The sequence below is a fragment of the Colletotrichum spaethianum genome, assembly GCF_022836535.1.
Source record: "Colletotrichum spaethianum MAFF 239500 DNA, contig68, whole genome shotgun sequence".
NCBI lineage: Eukaryota > Fungi > Ascomycota > Sordariomycetes > Glomerellales > Glomerellaceae > Colletotrichum > Colletotrichum spaethianum.
In genome coordinates this window covers 32,331-49,133 of record NW_026054838.1, presented here as the reverse complement: position 1 = coordinate 49,133, position 16,803 = coordinate 32,331, and the positions used below count along the sequence as shown (strand labels likewise).

At 48.8% G+C, this 16,803-nt stretch overlaps 4 protein-coding genes across 4 annotated transcripts; 3 read left to right on the top strand and 1 right to left on the bottom strand.

Annotated features, from left to right (window-relative positions):
- Positions 1–869: 869 nt before the first annotated feature.
- On the top strand, positions 870–3,383 carry ColSpa_12624 (cholesterol oxidase; the record flags this gene model as incomplete). Its single annotated transcript, XM_049278836.1, has 6 exons — positions 870–1,500; positions 1,548–2,106; positions 2,169–2,506; positions 2,560–2,746; positions 2,799–3,037; positions 3,169–3,383. The coding sequence occupies 6 exons, from the start codon at positions 870–872 to the stop codon at positions 3,381–3,383; spliced, it is 2,169 nt and encodes a 722-aa protein (XP_049134793.1).
- Positions 3,384–3,536: 153 nt separating this feature from the next.
- ColSpa_12623 (uncharacterized protein) lies at positions 3,537–5,105 on the top strand (the record flags this gene model as incomplete). Its single annotated transcript, XM_049278835.1, has 2 exons — positions 3,537–4,624; positions 4,676–5,105. The coding sequence occupies 2 exons, from the start codon at positions 3,537–3,539 to the stop codon at positions 5,103–5,105; spliced, it is 1,518 nt and encodes a 505-aa protein (XP_049134792.1).
- Positions 5,106–7,240: 2,135 nt separating this feature from the next.
- ColSpa_12622 (aurofusarin biosynthesis cluster protein S) lies at positions 7,241–8,598 on the top strand (the record flags this gene model as incomplete). Its single annotated transcript, XM_049278834.1, has 2 exons — positions 7,241–7,897; positions 7,954–8,598. The coding sequence occupies 2 exons, from the start codon at positions 7,241–7,243 to the stop codon at positions 8,596–8,598; spliced, it is 1,302 nt and encodes a 433-aa protein (XP_049134791.1).
- Positions 8,599–9,883: 1,285 nt separating this feature from the next.
- ColSpa_12621 (uncharacterized protein) lies at positions 9,884–11,614 on the bottom strand (the record flags this gene model as incomplete). The annotated part of the gene is made up of 3 exons (XM_049278833.1): positions 9,884–10,660; positions 10,818–11,215; positions 11,296–11,614. The coding sequence occupies 3 exons, from the start codon at positions 11,612–11,614 to the stop codon at positions 9,884–9,886; spliced, it is 1,494 nt and encodes a 497-aa protein (XP_049134790.1).
- Positions 11,615–16,803: the final 5,189 nt, after the last annotated feature.

Genomic DNA, 16,803 nt, shown 5'->3' with positions numbered 1-16,803 from the left:
GTGACGTGAAGTCTTATAGCATGTTCCTTTCTAGGATTGATCGTCTGCGCCAGCCCTATTGGAGCAATGCCTTCGTTGTGGAGATTGGCTCTATGTGACATGGCATGCCAGGTACGCGAGAAGTCACAGCAATAGGATTGGCTTGCAGTCTTGTACTATTTAGCAGCCGATTTGATTCCATTAGTGAGAGCCTGGACTGCTTGTAGGAAACTCGTTTGGTGTTAAAACAGGTCTTTCAATGAGATCTCTATATCAAGGGTTGGCTCTCTTCTATATTATCTGCAACAACCAAATCGGACACTGTTATTCGTATAATTTGAAAAAAGCATGCCAAACACCTTCTGGGTAATATGTGATAAACATGTCTTGCGGGAACAATTCTTTTTGGCAAGCCACACAAGACAACAACATTACCTCTAAATATTACGGGTCAAGATATCGGATATAGACGTTGCTCCTCTAGACCGTAAACTGAAATGTGCGTCAAAACACTCTCGAACGGCTGCGAACATTCAAACACTGATGCCGGGCCGGGATTTCCGCATCCGGTGATGCTGGGAATCCGCAATTTCCCTATCACTTGATATTGTATTCCTCTGTGAGCATGTGAAGACATATGTCCCATTGGAGCCCGACTTAAAACACGAATTCTTCACAAGAGGGAATGCATGTATCATTTCATCGTCTGGGGAAAATTCTGGGGTTCTCACAGAGTAGGGTATTATTAGTATAAGAACCCTTCATTACCCATATTGCTCTAAGGCAAACCACAAGCTCTCTTCTACATCATAAGGTCATTTTTACCTGGGTGCTACACGAAGGCTTCCACTAGTTTGTTCGTTCGGGAATTTTACGCCTTCTCGATCACGATGGCCGACTCGTACGGGGAAGTCAACGGCCAAGGTCACACTAATACCAACGGCCACAACGGCGCCAACGGCGGAACTAACGGCCACAGAGAACCCAGTATCTATGAGGAGCCATTCAATACTTATAGATCCCCAACTACCGAGCCGTATGAGGGCTACGACAAAACTGGTGGGACGTTTGACCCTGTTACTGGCACCTACCCTCGTATTTCTCGCCCTGTTGAGCTGATTCGCCCATCTTACGATGTCGTTGTAATCGGCTCGGGCTATGGTGGCGCTGTTGCCGCCAGCCGCATGGCTAGAGGCAAAAAGAAGGTCTGTCTACTCGAACGTGGCAAGGAGAAATGGCCAGGAGAATTCCCATCAGATATTTTGCCAGCCATAGGAGAGCTTCACACCACAAACGCATCCACAGATGGGGTGCTTGGCCGCTTGGGCAAGTACGGGACTAGAGGAGACCCCACTGGGCTATATCATCTTGTCGTCGGTGATGGCCAGAACGCCTTCGTTGGCAACGGCCTAGGTGGTACAAGTTTGTTGAATGCCAATGTGTTCTTGAAGGCGGATGATGGAGTCCTCAATCTTCCTATTTGGCCTACTGAACTGAGAGGTCCCGAGAAGCTCAAAGATTGTAAGTTGTGCCCCAAATGTTTTTACTTGTCATCTAATGAGTCTCAGATTACAAGCGAGCTGCCGATGTCTTGGAGCCTAAAAAGTACCCCAAGGACTTTCCAAAGCTCCACAAGCTTGAGACTCTCGAGAAGCAGGCTAAGCTTATGGGCTGGGGGGACAAGTTTGACCGTGTGCCCCAGACGACCCGTTTTGAAGACGGAGAGAACAGCACCGGAGTTTACATGCGCGCATCTACATTGTCTGGCCAAGACACTACCGGCCTGAACGACGGCAGTAAATCCACAACACTGGTAAACTACCTCAGTGACGCCTGGAACTGGGGAGCCGAGATGTTCTGTCAGTGCGAGGTCCGCTATGTCACCGAAGCTCCCAAAGAAAGAGGAGGATACATCGTACACTTTGCATGGCACGGTAGCAAGCGTGCAAACTTTACCAACATCTTTTATGAGGACCTTATGTGGGTTCATGCTAAGGAATTGGTATTCTTCGGGGCCGGTAGCCTTGGCACTACGGAGATTCTGCTTCGAAGCCAGAAGTTTGGCTTGCAAATGAGCGAAGACGTTGGCCACGGAATGAGTGGCAATGGTGACATCTTGGCGTTTGGGTAAGCTTGTCCTTGCACTCCATACCTTCATATAACTTTGACCATACTGACCAGTGCTTCAGCTACAACACCAGTGAGTATGTCAACGGTATGGGCCGTCCGGATCCCCCGCCAAACCGCCCAGTTGGTCCTTGCATCACGGGTGTAATTGACTGTCGTCACAACCTGGACAACCCCCTGGATGGATTTGTCATTGAGGAGGGCGCTATACCCGCGGCTCTGGCTCCGTTCTACCAGAGAATGCTTGCCTACCTTCCAGGCAGAGTTTTTCCTCATAACATCTCTATCAAGGGGGCAGTTAGCCACATTGCTGCGGCCGCCGGTAGCCGGGTGTTTGGACCCTACTATCCAGAAGGCAGCACAGAAAAAACCCAGTGTTACCTGATTATGTCCCATGATAGTAAGTCTCTTTTATGTCACTTATTATGTCACCTCTGACGAAAACCCTTGAAGGCAGCCAAGCAACGATGCAATTGCATAAGGATCGACCTTTGATCAACTACTCCGGCGTAGGCAAGTCTCAAAGAGCCAAGAAGCTTGCGGGTTACTTGGCTAAACTTACCAATTTGATTGGGGGAACTTATGTTGACAGCCCCTTTTACGCTGCATTTGGTGAGAAGGAGATTACTGTTCATGCGATGTGAGTACAGTTTACCGTATAGCTGTGAGCAACGTATCTGACGCAATCATAGTGGTGGCGCGCGTATCAGTAACAGCGGCGAAGGCGTCAGTGGTGGTGTCAACCATAAGGGTCAGCTCTTTGTTGGTGAAGGACCTGAAGTACACAAGGGGCTGGTTGTTTGCGACGGCACCATCGTCCCTGCTGCTCTTGGAGTCAACCCCTTCGCGACCATTACCGCCCTTGCTGAAAGGTCTGTTGAGAAGGTTGCTGAGGACTTTGGTATCGAAATCGATTTGCAGAAGAAGAATGGTAGGTCATATCTTGGAGAACGCCATTGACTGTAATCGTGTACTAACGATTTTGAGGGGCTTTGAATCTCTTCGCTGAGCCCGCACATAACCAGTTTGAGCACGATGATGACAATCTTCAAGTGGCTAAAGTTCGAGAAATTATCAAGACTGCCCGAGATGACAAAACTCCCGGCATTGCTTTCACAGAGATGATGGATGGATGGATACACTTTGGAGACGATGCAAAGTCACTTGACTTTGAGAGAGCTACTGAGACTGCCAAGAGCCGTGGTGAATACGCGCGGTTCTTCCTCAGTGCCAGATCCTGGAACACACACAACCGTAAGCAAGACCACTACGATTGATGACTTAAAAAATTGACTGGTCTAGTTGTCAATGACAAGGAACATGAGGCTAACCTCACTGGTACCTTCACCTGCCCGACACTTGGAGGAATATCCATGGTCCAGGGAGGCAAGTTCCAGCTTTTCAATGACGATCCGAGATCTCCAGACACCATGAATCTCACCTACAACTTCCTTGTCTCCCAGAAGAATGGCAGCAAGTTGCACTTCAATGGCTACAAGGTAGTCAACTCGGACGTGGTCTTCAACCCACTGAACCTTTGGAAGGCAACAACAACTCTCTACTGCACCATTACCGAGGTTGACGAACAGGACCAGTCAATCCCCAGCAAAGTCCGTGGAAAGGGTGTCATTCACATTCGGCCGACTGCTTTCCTCCAAGAGTGCACTACAATGGAGGCCACGGGTTCAAGCCTTTACGCAAAGGTCACATCGACCGCCAACTTCCTAGGATACTTCACTGCCAAGGCAGCTGGCGCATTTCTCACCCCATTCATCCCCCAGATGTGGCCGTCACTTCCATTCCACAGCTATCAGAATCCAACTCCATGGTCGAAGGAGTTCACAGTTGAGGCCAACGATCGGGTCAAGACGAAGTTGTATATGTGGGAGCCGCAGGGCAATCGAGGACAGACAGACGATGCGCCGATTCTACTCTTCATTCCCGGCGCCGCTGTCGACCATCAAATCTTTGCCTTACCTACCATTGAACACAACGCAGTCAACTACTTCCGCGAAGAGGGCTACCGTGTATACTCGATGGTTCACCGTGTGGGTAAGACCGTTGTGGCACAACAAAACTGGACCACATATGACGCTCGCCGCGATATTCACGCAGCGCTCAAGGAGATCCGCAAAAGACATTCTATCATCGACAAACTTGACGGCTCCGGTCCAAACAAAACCACTTATGTGGTAGCCCACTGCGCTGGATCCATTGCTTTGGCTTCCGGTCTTCTCGATGGCACCATCCCTCGCCAATGGCTTAGCGGTGTCACTGCTTCGCAAGTTTTCATGAATCCCAAGTTCGCTAAGGTCAACAATATCAAGGCCAGGCTTCCCATCTCCATGGCCAACATCTACAATTTGATCCAAGGCAAGTGGTTCGACTGTACCAGTACCCCTCGAGATGGCTACCTTCAGCAAGCCATCAATCAAGTGTTGCGATTCTATCCGGTCGGTCACCGCAATGAGATCTGCAACTCTGTTGTCTGTCATCGCAGCTCCCTCGTATTCGGCCTGTAAGTTCTCTAGGTCCCTTTCTTCAATGCTCCATAGCTGACCGTTCCCAGCCTTTGGTCGCACAAAGGTCTCAACGAGGCGACGCACTCCCAACTGGAAAACTTCGTCGGAGGCACATCAATGACCAGTCTGAACCATCTCATGTATCAGGGTACCCACGAGTATGTAACAGACTCTCAGAACGAGAACCTCGTCACACCCCAGAATATTGCTCGACTCAAGGGTCTGCCCATTTTCTTCTTCTCTGGAACCCAAAACGAAGTTTATGCCCCCGACAACACGGACACCTCATTCACCACTCTCACCGAAGCCAACGGCGGAATATGCTACGAGAGGCAGGTTTTCAAGGACCGTGGCCATTTGGATGCATGGATGAGCCCGTCCGCTCACAAGGACGTTTACCCTCGCGTCTTGCATCACATTAGGAAAGTCGAAAATAACAGGTACGAGGTCCTCAAGAAGGCTATTGGCCAATCTTGATGTAAGAAGCATTTCAAGTTGTGTCCGCTGGTTTTGCAGAGACTTCTGCATAATCTTTTGTCAACGGCAATCAAAAAGAAGTACTCACACTTTCGATCTCTGACACCTCATCTCATGTGAGACATTCCATTTGTACAACAAAGCTCTCAGATTAATATCTTAATATGACGTATTATTTAAGCCTTTATCAGTCATGCTCAGTTAAATCACGAAGCCAGTCTCTGAACGATGAGGATGGTTTTCGAAGACTATTAAGGAGCCTCTGTCAGTAGCAGGCAGCTGAAGATAACCATTGTATCCTTCGGGATATCGCTGTAAGGCGAAAACGAGCTAGGCCAAACTATAAAATAAAGACGAGTGACCATGGAAAACTAGTGGACCTCTAATATGATGGCAATCATTCCCGACCTATAACGTATTGTAGGCGTTTTGTACAAATGCATATTTGTATCCTACTTATGTCAAATTTTGAGATGAAAAGACGAAAACACTAAAGTTGGTTGCCTAATGGAGGTATTTGCGTCGGTAAGCATCGATAATGTGATTCAATGCCAATGGTTTAAATCGCCTAGAATTAAACCAAATCAATATGATTGATTCCACACTATGCCCCTACACATCAAACAACGCATATTACCAGTAAACGGGGCATGGCAGAAGATCGCCAATGTATAACACTCAGCTGTCGTTGCGGCGCTGGATCATGACGGGAAGAAATGAAATGAAATGAAAAGCAAAACACAAAAAACGGAAAGCTCATATCTTGCTTGATAGAAGGTGACATGAAAAGGGAACGGAGTTGCACCGAATTTGAATCGAATCTCCGAGACCACCGAAAGTTTGTTTCAAGCTCGATACTTGGGGTTAATGGAGATCAGCAGCATCTGATGGTCAGGGTAAAGCGAGAAACGGTATGAGAGCGGACACGCTCAACGATGGCTCAGCGACCGGCCTGCCGAGAACAAGATTAATTTTGCAGAGTCTTGAACAGTAAGAAAACAAGTGATGTAATCCCGTTCTGCAAAAAGACAGGATTTAAGAGCCAAAGATGGCGACTTGAGAAGATTATTGTTCACGCGACGGCTGTTAAGTTTCTTTTCTGCAGGCCCTCATAGTAGCCGGGTTCTCAGATACTTATAAACTAACATTATGTCCGCTCGTAGAACCCAGGCGTGCCAGCCCGACTAAAAACAAGCATCTAATTTCTTATTTGTGGGGCAATGTAGTTCGGAAACTCAATGGCTTCGGCTCTTTTTCGCCAATGACCAGCCTTGATATTAGAGTTACGAATGGTCATTAGAGGACAGAAATTAACTAACACGGAATTCCAGAAACATAAAAAACTTGGCATAGTATTATAGGAAACCGGCATGTCTGATACCGTAGACAATTCGGCCGGGAGACACCCGTAACGTCTAAACCTTCAGTCGGCAGAGCAGCGGCGATGGGGCCGTGCTAGTTCGGAGGCGGGGAGAAATCTAGCCGATGAATGGAGACCGGACAACCCCGAGACCCCGATGGTTGGAGGGACTTGGAGGGACGAGAGGGGTTTCACACGTGAGACGAATGACGTCCTCGACCTAGCTTCTCATAGGCTTTCATAGCTTAGCTCGCTTGATTGTGCTTCAACTGGTTGCTGGCTCAGTTTGCGAGCTCCCACACCAGAATCACCTCATTCGTCATGCAATAACAATCAATGATGAGCTGAAATGGTTTCTAGATTGAGGGGGGCCTCGGGGTTTTTTGAATTTGCGACCGGGCCTAGGCTATTTCTTCCTCGCATCGAATGCGCTTCCAATTCGTGCTCCCCAACCATCTGTGAACCGCACCGGCTCGTCCGGGGGATTCAAGTTCCATGGTGTGGAATGAGCGGGGGGAAGTTTCACTTCGCCGCCTATTGTCCGATCACGTTGACGTCAGTTGACGAGTAGATCTTCAGCTGCTAGCGCATGTTCCAGCGTCTGCTTGTAGCCTTTCCGCGTACGTCCAAAGCGTGGCGGTGTTTGCCTTTGAGGCGGAAAGCAAAAAGGTCCTTATGTGCATCCCCCTCCTTTTCGCCTTCTTGCATTTTCCCCTCTCATCCTTTTTGATTCTAGAATCAAGTTAGCATTATTGTCAGGAAAAATTTAATCAAAATGAAAGCTGCCTCAGCCTTGTCATGCGTGGCCGTAGCCAACGCATTTATCCTTCCCGACCCCAAGATCTTCGAGCAATCGGCGATTAGGAACGATGATCGCACCGACCGAACCTCCTGGTGGGACCGCGTCCCATCAAAGGATTCCATCGTGAACACCGTCGAGGATGGCATCGATTCCCTGTCCGCGCACATTGAGGGTGCCTTGCACTCTCTCGAGGACACTGTCGAGAACAAGTTCGAGCACCATTTTGGGGAGGAGGTCTTTAACAATCCTCGCGGTTCCGACAAAACCATTTACGAGCTGATATCCGAGAGCGAGCATACCACCGAATTCGCCAAGTTGGTAAATGACTATGAAGACATTGTCAAAGTATTGAAGAGCACTGAGGCGAACCACACTCTCTTCGTGCCTACGAACCGCGCTTTTGAGCACATTCCCAAACACAAGAAGCCCAGTAAGGAGGTGATTGAGGCAATTCTGAAGTATCATGTTGGAATTGGCGAGTATGATGCGAAGAGAGTCCTACGCACCCACACGCTCCCCACGCTGCTAAACGAGCCGTTTCTCGGCGACAAGCCCCAGCGACTTCGCACCAGCGTTGGTCTTGGTGGCGTTCGTGTCAATTTCTACGCGAAGGTTGTTGCGGTCAACATTGTAAGTTTCGTACTCCTCTGGTATGCGTCAATAGTGACTAATGAGTGCATGGGTAGCGTGCCACCAATGGAATTATTCATGCTGTCAACAGCTTGATTATCCCACCTCCCATGGTGGGCCGCGAGCTTACTCTACTTCCAAGCCAGTTTTCAACCCTGTTGCTCGCATACGAGAAGACCGATTTCGTCAAGTACATCCATGGCGTCAAGTCTACTGGCACCACTGTCTTCGCCCCTTCGAACAACGCTTTTGCCCGCCTCGGCCCCAAGGCTAACGCCTTTTTATTTAACAGCCAGACCGGTCTGAAATACCTCAAGGCACTGCTGAAGTACCAGATCGTCGCCAACGCTACTCTCTACAGCGATGCCTTCTACCGCCCTGACGATAAGAAGGATGCCAAGGTCATGGAGCACTACCATGTTGACCTGCCCACTTTGCTTGATGGCAAGAACATCGCTGTTGACGTTGCTACTTGGGGTGGCTGGACCAAGGTCAAGCTGAATGGATATATTCCCATCGTCGTTGCTGATGGTATTGCCAAGAATGGTGTCATTCACGTTCCAGGCCGCGTTCCCATCCCCCCTCACAAGCACAAGTCTGACTATGTTGATGGCGAGATTTCCGTCGAAGATTTGAAGGAGAGGCTGTCTGAATACATTGAGGAAAATAAGGAGGCTGGCTGGCTCGATGCCGAGTTGTGAATGAAGCCTAGCTTGGATTCATCAGGCTTGGAACACATCATGTACCTACCACCCTATGTAATTCATTTGTATCTAGGGGTAAAGTGCAAGATGTAGGAATTTTGTAACCCAACCGAATGAAGATCAAAAAAGTGATAAACTTGCTTCGAGGCGGCCAATTAGATCAATGTCTAGATGTTGATATGTTATTGTATCTCCTAATGCGTTCCTGAGAAACCATAACGGGAAGCCACTAGGGCTGGATTATGGAATTGAGGCCGCAACCCCGGATACCCACCTTCATTGTAGCGATCAGGACGTGTGGCTAATCGAGGTGACCGGCCACAAGCCGAACCTTTCTAATGTCCTTGCTCGCACTTTACTCAGCCTAGATGTAGCTTACAAGAACCTTCTTCACAGATTCTTGGCAGCAGCGGTGGTGAACTACGGCTTAGGTGGGTTAGAAATTATCCTATCTAACCACAAATTTTGCAAAGACAGCATGAGTCGAGACAATACAAGCAAGCCACCACAAATGCCCACCCACCTCCTGCACATCCGGCAAGATTGAGAACCCATTTGATGACACAGAGGAGAGAAGATTCTGAAACGGTTGAAGAAACTTCTTTCACAGTCTGGCCGTTGTATCATAATGATAAGGCAAGAGTTCACAGGTCTGATGAAGGTATTCTATCCCGTGTAAGACTGATTGGTCCATTTGCTGAGGCTACGTTACGTTCGTCCTCTCATGTTTTGATCTCATGGCTTACAGAGATAGAATCGCGTGGTGCTGGGGAAGGAAGTCTGAAAGTTCCTCTTGTTTCTTCAGGAGAAAATCAGAAGCTGGAGTGTCATCGAGTAGAAAGAATCTACCGCCAGGCACAAATGACAAGGACGAACCCCTTGATTCTACATAGATTCGACTCTAAACTCAAGTCTAGATACTAAGGCTCTTTTAGGTGCCTTAATCGAGCTATCCATGTTGTGCATAGAAAACCGCCAAAAACCCACGCCGTCCACTTCGTCTACGCCTACAAAGAGCCAATGTCCATTTCAATCCCCGATCGCTTCCGCACCATGACTGTCACAGATTTGTCCGCATGCAGGTGCATTCCAAAGACGTTTGCTTTAGCGATATAACCCTAGGACATCTTCTAGTCATACTTCATAATTAAGTGACACAGAGTGACCTTGAGTTGGCGGCTAAGAGACGACCAGTACAGTCGTGCTGCCCGCGTCCAAAGTCCATTTGTGGCAGGGCAGCACCGACGAGGTAAGCCATGCTTTCCTTCCCCGTGCCATGCCACTACTGTGTCTTCTCAATCAACTTCCCCTCGAACCAAGCCGCGAACTTGACAGCGTTGGCATCCACATATCTCTGCACGAAATCCGCCACGCAGACAACACCCGGTAAGTAAAGACACGTTGAAAGAAAGACGACGAAGTTCCAGCCAGTGCTAAGGTTGGCTTCAAGAGGGATGCCAGTAATGGCAGTGAAAAACTGAACGGCGTGGTAGCCCCACAGCCAAATCAGGCTGTTGTGAACAAGGTAGGTGGCGTACGATATCCGACCGAGATATTGGATGATTCGGCCAGTGAAAAGCTGCTGAATGAATGGCGACTGGTCAATGCTGGAAACCAGCCAGACTGCGGCAACGGGGACCCAGAAATAGTCGCCTGCGCCATATGATGCAGGAGTCAATGAGGAAATGGTTCTGAATCCGGGAGTTTCTGCAGCATTTCCACCCCCCCCGGGGAACGACAAGACCCACAAGGCGCCGATGAAGGAGACCACCTGGAGAGACTTTTTGGAGATGCCGTAAGTGCTTGACGATCTGATCAACGACATTGGCGCGTGGAAACCCCTTAGTCCCTCGCGTCGCCAAAATGAAGGGCTCGTGAGGTGTGGCAGAGTTTCCCAGTTGCAGTCGTTGCTTCCATTGTCGGTATCCTCATCGTTGCCGTAGAATCTAAGGGCAGCGAGAAGTAGGCCGGAGAAGAAAAGAAAGAATTGCCAGTAGGAGGAATGGATTGTGTAGATCAGGAGGCAAACAAGGAAAAAAAATTCGAACGCTGGGGCGAACTCGGTAAAAGGCGATGTGTGCCAAGAAGATAACGAGTGAGCCGTCAAACTCCACGGGAATGGTCCAAAGTTGCGGCTGATAGGGAAACCCTCTTCCTCTCTCGAGGTTTTTGACAATGGGGTTGGACAAGTTTGAGAAGTGCCCCCACCATCCTACCAACTGATCCCAAGCACCGTCGAGTGCTGGTGGTCTGAACATGGAGACAGCTGGACCAGGGATGGGCTCAAGCTCGAAGAGCTTGAAGTAGGCCAGGCCAGCGACGGCAAGGGACGTGATCATTGTCGGGAGGAAGAGACGAATGTACCGACGGAAAGCGGATGAAGCAGTGGCGATTGCAAACTCGGCCGACTTCTTCTGCTTAATGAGCTTCATGGGCTTGTAGCTCAAGGCATATCCCGAGATGACGAAAAAAATGCAAACATTGGATAGTCCAGAAACAGCCAAACGAAGGATCGGGAGCTGGAGAAGGAGAGGAGTGTCGTCACTCATGAAGCCGTGGAGGAACTCGCCGGTCAGCGTGCAGAGGGACCAGTGGTGGCATACAACGAAGAACGCTGCGAGTCCTCGAAGTCCATCTACGATTGTCTTTGGTCAGCTAATGAAAGAAGGCCGCGCTGAGTCTAAATATTCTTACCGAGCCAAGCTGACGGGTGGAGAGGCTTTGGTGTTACATCAGGGTCCACAGGGTGCAAGAAGCTGGGAACCAAGGCCAAGGCAAGGCTCTTGGGATACCTCAGCCAAGGCGGCAAGGGACGAGGTGCGATGAAGGTATCTTCGATAGAGATGTCGTCCTCTACTTCGAGAGTCTGAATTCGCAGCCCCTCATCCTTGTAGTCAAGAGGAAGACGAGCGTACTCCAAGTCGTCCGAAGAAGACGAGAAGGATGCTTGGGAGGAAGACGAAGGAGAGGAAAGCTGGGCCCTCGACAAACTGGACTCGAGGTCTCTGGACATGATGACGGCGGTGCCCTCTAAGCAGACAGTGCTGCTGATTGCCGTAGGGGTGGTGCTGGACAATGTCAAGGAGGTGAGGTACCAAACGTTCTGCGAGAAAAGAAATCAAGGCGACGTTTTATGGAGAATACTCGGCGATGTCGAGGAGCAAGCAAGTTCACCCCCTTTCTCATGCGTCCCTCAAGCATACCATAATGTCTTATGGAGTGAAATCTCAGTAAGGAATCCGTTAGGGGCTCATAAACGCCCACTGGGGCCACATCGTGAGTCAAAACATCCATCACCCTTACAGCTGCACAGCAACATGGCATGCACTCAAGTTAGGAATGCTTATGCTTATCTTGTGTTTGGTTAACGAGAACTCAAGAAGCGACGTCTTTGGGACGGTCCTTTGTTCACAGTGCCGCCATCGAGACGCTTTGGTGTTCTAGATCGAGCACGAAAACCCAGACCGGTCCACATAAGCTTGAAGTGAGCAGCCGTCAATCGCTAGGCCTCCAGCTTATGTTCCTCTCGGCTTCCACCAGTTTTCCCAGAGAGAAATTTGGAAAGCCTAATGGAACGCAACCAGCAAGCTTGAATGCCCTCTGACCTTAAGCCTTGAGGCACGCTGTCATTGGTAGGGCCACTGAAGCTACTGCTGAGTGGTCCTGGTTACACGAGTCAAAAGATCAGCAGAGCAAGGGAGTCGAATCCTGCATGCCGCATTTTGAGGAAATGATACTTCGCCTTGTGCAACCCCAATTAAGACCACAAATGACCTTCTTTCTTTCCCTTTGATATGGGCATGAATATCCAAAGTATGTACATGTATCCGCCACTTGTCTACACTGATTGTTCGTAATCCTCCAGTCTCGTCATCCATTTAAACATCAAGTCAAGGGCAGCCCGAGCCAAATTGTTGGATAATTTTGTCCATAACCTAATTTACGTAGCATATCGTGATTGCAGTTCCTATCACGTAACCTCTATGGTAAATTACAATTACAGTTCTGAGTCTACGGTGCAAAACGTGTTCTGCCTTGCTCGTCAACTTGGGATGGGAACAAGTCGACTTGCGGAGAGGTGAGCACAAGTGAACGGACTTGAACTCTTTTGAAATAAATCCTGCGAGTCGGTTACACGGCATTCTTCTTTGGCGCCCTGAAGGTCGCTTAGACGTCGATGTTGACAGGAAGTTGAGAGATGTGGAATGTCTGTGTCTCTCACTAAGTTAGCTTATGCGAGCGTACGTTGGCAAGTCAGGACTCGGGTGCTCGGTTTCGGATTCTGAACTCATGTTCTTTCCGGCCATTGAAAGATATCGGGTCCCGGGGCCTAAGTATCTAATGTGAATCAATCAGTCCCTTGACGAAAAAGCAGACTCGAGTACGCCGTTTTCTCAAGGTGAGCTGATGAATTTGGCTGAATTTGTTTATTACCTAATCTCATTTTGCGTACAGCATGCCTTAATGTGTCTCTTTCGACACTGTCATATTAACATTAGCGAGAAAGACGCAAGAACCACTGCGCACTCATTAAGATACAAGAAGTACAGCGGCAATAATCTGATGAACATGTTGGATGCAGGGAGAGCTGGGTACAAGGGAGGAGGTCACTAAGACTCATTACTAGGTCGTTCAAGGAAATGTCTCTATAGGAATATTCTGCTTAACAGCATAACGGGGTCTCAACGTGGCGTTCAACTCCGCAAGCCGTGCGCCTCACACCTTTCCCTCCACACTTAATCTTCTCTGAGACATTGGAGACATTCCACTCATGATGGAATCTCACAGCAAGAAGCCGGAGAGACTGCACCGGGCCGTGTACAGCTCCCCAATGAAAGCTTGCTCCTCTTGTCAAAAGCAGAAGGCGCGTGCAGGCTCCCCGATCACTTGGCATGCGAGACGTTTCAGCTAGTACGTCGCTAACCTCCCTTTGAAGGTGCGATGCTTGACAAGTGGCCGGGATGGGCCATGCCAGCATTGTAGGTAAAAGAACATCGAGCGCGTCTCCAGACGGCCAGCTCGAGAGATCGAGCCGAGGGCCAATGATGCAGGCCTCAATCGGTTCGACTGCCCGAGCCTCATGTTTGATGGGTTGCGCCGCTAATGTATCGTGAAGATCGGATATTGTGGATGATCTTCGCATTCTGCACACAGCGATCAATAGAATTCTACAACAGGGATCTCAACCGCTGCTCGCGCCCCTCAAAAGCTCCTTGACAGAAAGACCGAATGTGAAGGCTTGCATGCGGATGAGACTGGCACCTTCATCGATGATGAGGATCAAGAGATGGAGGAACAATCCGATTCATTATGTGCACAGAGTGAAGACCACCTCGTCGAGCCATTGAGTCAAGCACCCATCAGCTCCTTGCATGAAATCACGAGACTCAGGTTCCTCAATGCGAATGGTCTCCTCCTTCGGTTCCTACGGCAACCCAGCTGTCCGCACGAGAGCCTCAAGATCTAATCACCGAAGGCAACCTTCAGCGGAGTGATGCTGAGCGTCTAGTCAAGATATTCCTAGAGTAAACCGACTACTAACTCTATGGGATCACAAGCCGATTTGAAAATTTAGACAGCGTGCGCCGCGCATCTCCCTCTTATTCGTGGCAATCTGCACAGTCTCGGCTCTTCATGAACCCGGAGGTGAGCAATTATACCTTGCCTACAGTGCTTGACTTTGGAAGCTCGTGTCAGATTTCATGTTCAAGAAGCGCGTGAACCTATACGATTTTCAGGGCTTGTGCATTGCTTCATTCTGGCTGAGTGATGTCTCATGATCAGTATTCGGTCTCGCCATTCGTCGAGCTATCGAATTCCAGATCGAGAAGTCGTTTGATATTGTTACGGGTGCCGAGAGACTCGATGACCGGTTCTCCAAGAGCATAGGGCTCAAGAACCGGGAAGATGCACTCAGCTGTTTGAGGGTAGCGTATCTGTTCTACGTTTGCGACCATCACCTGTCAATTCTCTATGGCCGACCTTCAAGTTTTGGCAATCAATCATCTGTGGCAGGATGGAGGAAGTACCTTGATGCCATTCCCAGCTCAAGCACCGACGTTCGCCTTTCTAGTCAGCTGGATCTGCTTTCGATATTGGAGAAAGTCACTCATGTGTTCAGCTCAAACGATGACATCCGCACGTCGGTACCTTTCAAAAAGCAGCTTGAGGAATTATATCTACAGGTGGATCACTGGCCAAGTCTGTGGACTTCTCGATACGACGGTAAGTTCATGGTGACTTTGAAATAGGTGTGAGCGCCTGTTGTTGACTGTGAATCATGTGCTTCACAGCCCAACGCGACATCGACAGTCAAGTCGGAGAATTCTCTCGGAAGAATCTCCGTCTGCACTACTACTTCATGAAATTTTTCATTGGTTCCCATGTCTTTCGAGGACTTTCGTCCAACCCGGTCGATGACCCGATACCGACGGAGTTCTACATGCTTGCTCAGAGGATGATTGAGCACGCTAGATTGACACTTCACCTCATCGTCAACGATCCAGATATTCAAGCTGGCTTCGTTGGATTGCCACACTATGACCACACGATGATAGCATATGCGTGCACTTTTCTGCAAGGTGGCGACTAAGTACCATTACCATCTCCGTATCAACGAGGAAGAGATTTTCCACAACGTATGAAAGTTGCAGGGATCTAACAGTCCATACAATGCACGCAATACCACCTCGTCAGTTGGATGGGAGCTGGATTGAATAAGTTCGTTGAAAATTGCCGAACGCTTGTTCAAAAGCAATCAGAAACCTTTGCAGATGGACACGAGCACAACACAACCCTCAGCCTGAATCTCCATTCTTTGAAGGCAGGGATTGTGGGTAGCACTATAAAGTTGAACGATGCATGGGACTCAGCAAAAAGAGTTGCTGAAGAACTTCCAACAAGCCTGCAAGGATTCATGGATGAGAGTTACATCTTGCCAGAGGATACAGGCGATACGAACAACATGGAGACCTGAGGTATGGACATGTTGGAAGGATCTGACTTGGCATGAGATCCATTGTTGCTGTCATCGCACTTCGAGCACATGGGATCTAGTTTACTCTAGGAGTCACCTAGAAACTTGCTATTAGCCCAATAGAGATATTAATCAACCTCTCTGCCCAAATTGAATCATCGTTTATTCAAAGCAAGCTTTTCAGTCTACTAATACTTGCGAAGCCACTCGAACTCGTCTCTCAAATACTGCTGTGCTCTCAAATCCCCAGAGCGAGCGTGGCCTTCGAAATTCTCAGCCCGGGTAAGGACAGGGTTGTTCATGAGGACCAGACGATCGGCGCACCGCGTGGCCTGGATGAAGCCGCAGTAAAAAGGCTGGGTATTGAATACCAAACATTTAATCAGACACTTATCGACCTTATCGAGCAAGCATACCATCTGCAAAGTAATTCAGGGTACTGATTAAAAAGCGAAAAGGGGCTTTGCAAGAACCAATGGAATTGTTCCATTCGCGCGGAGGCGGCAACTCGGGATTTCTTCCCGAGGCAATTTCAGTCTCATCAAAAGCCAACAAAGCACTTATGCAGTGATCCATAAGTTTAATCCCAGTGTTTTCATGAAATGGATGATCCTGAGGCCGCTATGCCTTATTTTAACCATCCGTGTCAGACATTGATGGTGGTATGGTTCACGGCTGTGATGTATTTTGCCTAAATACTCGTCTCACCAAGGAGAACGAAGAGTTTAAATGCACCGGGAGGAAGCCTCCGTTGTGCCCAATCACATAAGATCTGAACCGGAGCAGGGCAATCTACATGAGCTGAACAGCCGACATACCTTTCCCTCCCCAAGATCTCTTCCGTCTTTTGGATATTGAGCTTACTCGATCTTTGAACTTGGCCGCTGGCCTTCTTCCAAAGATGGCAGATTTTACGTGAATTATGGCGTTTGGATCCAGAAGGTTCTCTGCTAGTCTTGTTTCAGCGATGATAGTATTGGCATGCAACGGTACCATTGACCTGGCTTGGGGCTACAGTCTGAGTCTTTGACTCGCCCAGTGTCTCATTAGAATTAGTGTGTGTATATATAGACGAAAGATGTCTCAGAAGCTTCATGTCGGACTACCTAGCCTAGATATCTCAAGTTTTAACTTCTCTTCTGATAGCGCAGCCACCTGATCTTCAATTCATCATTAGGATCTTCATAATGAGGCTCGAAGTAGTCTCTATGATTACATCTGCCTCA